The sequence below is a fragment of the Cariama cristata genome, unplaced genomic scaffold (genome assembly GCF_000690535.1).
Source record: "Cariama cristata isolate BGI_N322 unplaced genomic scaffold, ASM69053v1 scaffold12374, whole genome shotgun sequence".
Taxonomy (NCBI): Eukaryota; Metazoa; Chordata; class Aves; order Cariamiformes; family Cariamidae; genus Cariama; species Cariama cristata.
Genome location: NW_009613550.1, coordinates 20381 through 25017, shown reverse-complemented (window position 1 = coordinate 25017; position 4637 = coordinate 20381). Strand labels below are relative to the sequence as shown.

The following is a 4637-nucleotide window of genomic DNA, read 5'->3' as shown; positions in this document are numbered from 1 at the left end:
ACTTACATATATATGTTATATACATTTTAATATATTTATATGTGTATGTGTGTATATTTGACAGTCATTTAGTGTTTCCTGGTATGCAGATACTTGTGATTTAATTGTACTTTCATTCTAGAGAACACTGTTTGAACAACATGGTGGTTCATCTGCAATGTAACATTAAACGTAAGTACACATACCCTGGGAATATTTCACACAGAAATCAAACTGGTCCATAAAGCCTAACGTTTACAGTTTGAATTGAAAGGTTAGGGAATGGACTATAAAAGCTATACTCGTAACGATATAAACACAGGAAAATTTACAGTCTTCACTTGTTTTCAGAGTTAAATATACACTAGAGATGGGTCTATCCTGAAAACACATATATAAAAAATCCAGAAGGTCTGAGGAAAGAACACATCTAAATCCAAGTTATAAAGTTGCATCCAGATTTCAACTATAAAACACCAAACTTTTTTCCACAGTGACAGTATTTTTGAATAGCAGTTCAGATACTACAAAGCTTATTTTTCAAAGAATATTAGCTAGTGTAATAAAGAATGCTATATCACCCTAAAAATCTACAAATATTTTTTTTTAATTTTTTCTTTTTTTTTTTTTTTAAATTTTAGCTTGTGGAAAACACCTGGTAATTCAGAACAATGTCACAAGGATTGTAGGTGGAAGTGATGCCAGAAGAGGGGCTTGGCCTTGGATAGTTTCACTCCATTTTAATTCCAGACCCGTTTGTGGAGCTTCCCTTGTCAGTGATGAATGGCTAGTGACAGCAGCACACTGCGTATATGGGTAAGGTTGGTTGTGCTTGGGAGCCAACGCATTCTAATACTCCCACAACATGCAAGTATCCAAATGGAGGAGAGTCGTCAGCAAAGTGCAGCTGAAGTACGACCTGAGCCATCGATCAGTCCTGTATAGAGCAAGACACGCTTTCATACTGAAATCATTGGGGAGTGGCACTTTTTAGAGGGTTTCTAGATGCTTACTTTAGAATGAAATTAATATAAATTCACAAGTGCCTCTTTCTCTCCACTGACTCCAGGGCATCTTTCCAACTAGCTGAGATGGCCATATGACATCCATGGCATGTCTTTTCTTTTTTATTTTAATGATGATGAAACACTTGTTTTATGTGCAGGTTCAGTAAGGAGGCATCAGATAATGAAAAATTTCTGACACTGATTTAAAAAATTAACAACTAGCTGACTGTTTAATTACTGTGTTTTGAATCACTTGTGGGCTCAGCTAAAGGCTCCTCCACTTTCTAGTAAACCCTCAGTCCTTACTTTAAAGCAGAGAATCAGGGAAACTAAGCAGCACTTTCTGAACAATGAAGAATTGCAGTTTAAATATATGGTATTAATACTGAGCATTTGCACTTAACCCCTAATTTAATGTGAGCCTCCATTAATTAGTTGAATCTCTGCCAGTAGTATAAAGGATGACATCATACTTCATAAAGGTAAACTCAGTATGGCCTGTTCCTCCTCCATATTATCATAGATTGATCAAGATTTACTGTGCATCGTTGGAATGAATCTTGATTTATGTGCATTGATTAGGCAATATTGGATATCCTCTAGATGGTGTTATTTGTACCATCCAAAGAAGTGATGCATATTTAAATATTTTCCAGGATTTGCTTCCATAACATCTATAACAAAAAGAAGTGCTGTACAAAGCAGCTAGAAACTGGCATGGCAAAAAAAGAGAAACATTAATATTCAAAATTACAGTACAGTTTTCATTACAAATAGCTAAGTAGTAAGGCAGTGGAGACTATGCCAATACATTAATGCTGCCTCATTGCATGACAGGAGCTATATTACACACAAAGACACTGAAATGAGAAGGAACAGGCACTCTTAGTTTTCACACAATAAATCCACATCTGTCTTGGTACTTCCTTGTCACTTAAATCTCCTTTCTATTTTCACTTAAATCTCATTTTATCGTCTTGACTTTACTGGAATTTTCCTAAGTGGGGAGCTTGCAGTTTCACACCTTAATCCTGAACATTTAACTTAAAACGCTCCTAGTTCAGAACAAGATAACCTCTTGACGTCAAACCAAAGGATAAGCAGGAATCAATTCAGTGCACCAGGCTGAAAACATATTTTTGAAATTATGAACTGGTTGTTTAAAAATAGCAAATAATTAAGCTCTCTAATTTCAATACAGCCTCAAACCAGCATGCGTAGCTCAGCAAAAAATGCAGATTATGTCATATTTTGCCTTAGCGTATCTTATTCGATTTAGATTAAAAAAATAAGAAACCAGTTTTCTGAATCTATAAGCTTCAGCATTTCCAATTACATTTTAGACCTATAATTCTTTAGCTATTCCATAATAATTTTTTAACTGGGGCCGATATTAATTGCCTGGTGGGCAGTCAGCAGTATTTTTCACAGTGTTTAAAAAGCCATAGTAATTTAGTTAATGTATTTTCCTCCTCTGCACTACTGTCTGATTAATTCTGTATAAATAACGCATTATAAGCTTAACATAAAAAATCAACCACATATTTCTACACTGTAGATGTTTAAGAAAGTATTACTATCACAAAATTGTAAGCACATCTGCTACACTCTAGCTATTTTGACAAAATGTGCAAATGCTATGAATTACCATGATTTTAGCATTTTATCTAACATATTTTTCAAAACTTTCATTAATCTTTCATAATCATGAATATTCCTTGCAACTTCTAGGAGGCAATTAAAACCACCTCAATGGAAAGCATTTCTTGGTTTGTATGACCAAGCAGACATGACACAGGCTTCAGTAATAGTTCGAAACATCGATCAAATAGTTATAAACCCTCATTACATGAAGCGTACAAAAGATAGTGATATTGCTCTCATGCACCTTCAATACAAAGTGCAATATACAGGTGAGTTGTTATTTTCCCATAAAACAGATTTTATCATGCAAAACTCTAACTGTGCTAAGCGTAGGAGGGTGGCGGGGTGGTGGTACATTTTTCACAACCTAATCATTCCGAAGTCAGTCCAATACTTCCCGGGTATCTTCCCAAAAAGTGGGTTTGAATTAATGAACATTTTTCTTCTATGACTTCATAAAAACCTGAATACAGGGAAGAGGCCGAAATTGAGTGCTTGTTTCTCATTCACAGATTACATACAACCTATCTGCTTACCAGAAAAAAATCAACAGTTTTTACCAGGAATTAACTGCTTCGTTGCTGGCTGGGGTAGTATTATGAACGAAGGTGGGTCATCTGCTTGGCAAATTATGACAGGCATGAAGCTGTGAGGGAAAGCTTGCTCCTGATTCCACAGGGGTTGCTAAGGTCGAATCGTTTAGAGAGGTACTCATCCATATGAAAATTTAAGAACTATGCCCCTCCACTGTTCCTTCTCTAAAGCAAACAGAGTTATAACATATCTATTAGAAAAAAAATATATCTATGATCATTAAATTATGAAAAAAACTTATTGCATCCCCCGAGAAGTTATGATGACTCCTTTTCTCAACATGAAGTACATACACCTTATTTCCAGATATTGGGGGGGGGGGGGAAGGAAGATTAGTCTTTCTGACAATGTGCAAATGATTCTCCCCAGAAGTCATGCCTACTGACTGTAGTGTGAAATGTGTGTTCTGTTTGTATATCACATGCTCCAGATTCGGAGTCTCTGTGAAATAATAAACATACCATTTCACTTCCACTGCTGCTTGTATGCATTTGCTTCTACATTTTCAGAATAAAATTGCAGTTAAAATTTTGGGTAGGAATTAGTAAAAGCCATTTTTATAAAAACTTGAAATACTCAAAGTTACACAATGAATAGTGGGAAACATTGGATAACCCAAGATCCTAAGCCCTTAATTATCCTTTAGATCTCCCCACAGTGGGTTCATAGCCATTGATTTTAGTAATCTTGATTTAATTATAGCCAAATTCAGTCCCATTACACAAATGAAAGACAGGATTCAGTTAATGAGCGCCGTTTAATCAATGACTGTGTAATGGGGGTATAAGCCTGAATAGTACAGGAGTGAGGCAGGGCTCCCTGCTGCTCGGTAGTGTGCTCAGCATGCTGGATCAGGAACAAAACCATCAGTGTTCTGAGCGGGATGGACATATTTATTACAGCGGGTAAATGTACTTGGTATTTTCATCAGGTCCCACTTCAGATATATTGCAAGAAGCAGAGGTCCCTCTCATTTCGAATGAAAAATGCCAACAGTGGATGCCAGAATATAGTATTACTGAGAATATGATCTGTGCGGGATATGACATAGGAGGAGTAGATTCCTGTCAGGTAAGTACAAGCGACTCATTTCCACTCCTAGCATACACCACATCTAATTACTGAATAAAATGCTCCCTGATCCTCCAGTTGTTAAAACCAGGACAATCACTGTCCATGAATGTAACTTCTACTCGCAGTGTTTTGCCCATTTTATCAGGATACAAGTTGAAAAGATAAAAATCCATTTTGTACCATCTTGACATAAACAACCATGGAGGGAGATAAATATGATGACTGGAAATTTTCTGCACTAATCTTTGAATAATTACTGCTGAGTAATTCCACAAAGGAAAGAGGGACATGCTTAGGGAAAAGCAGAGTACAGGGAAATAAATACCAAATAGATTGAAC

General features: G+C 36.1%; 1 protein-coding gene across 1 annotated transcript in view; it reads left to right on the top strand.

The window, feature by feature from the left end:
- Positions 1-620: 620 nt before the first annotated feature.
- LOC104160838 (enteropeptidase-like) overlaps positions 621-4637 on the top strand; it is a gene marked incomplete at its 5' end in the record, with an annotated part of 5513 nt that continues 1496 nt past the window's right edge. The window contains 4 exons of the mRNA XM_009699070.1: positions 621-795; positions 2718-2899; positions 3143-3238; positions 4156-4295. Of these exons, the coding sequence (XP_009697372.1) occupies positions 621-795; positions 2718-2899; positions 3143-3238; positions 4156-4295 (593 nt within the window). The remainder of the gene's footprint in view (positions 796-2717; positions 2900-3142; positions 3239-4155; positions 4296-4637) is intronic.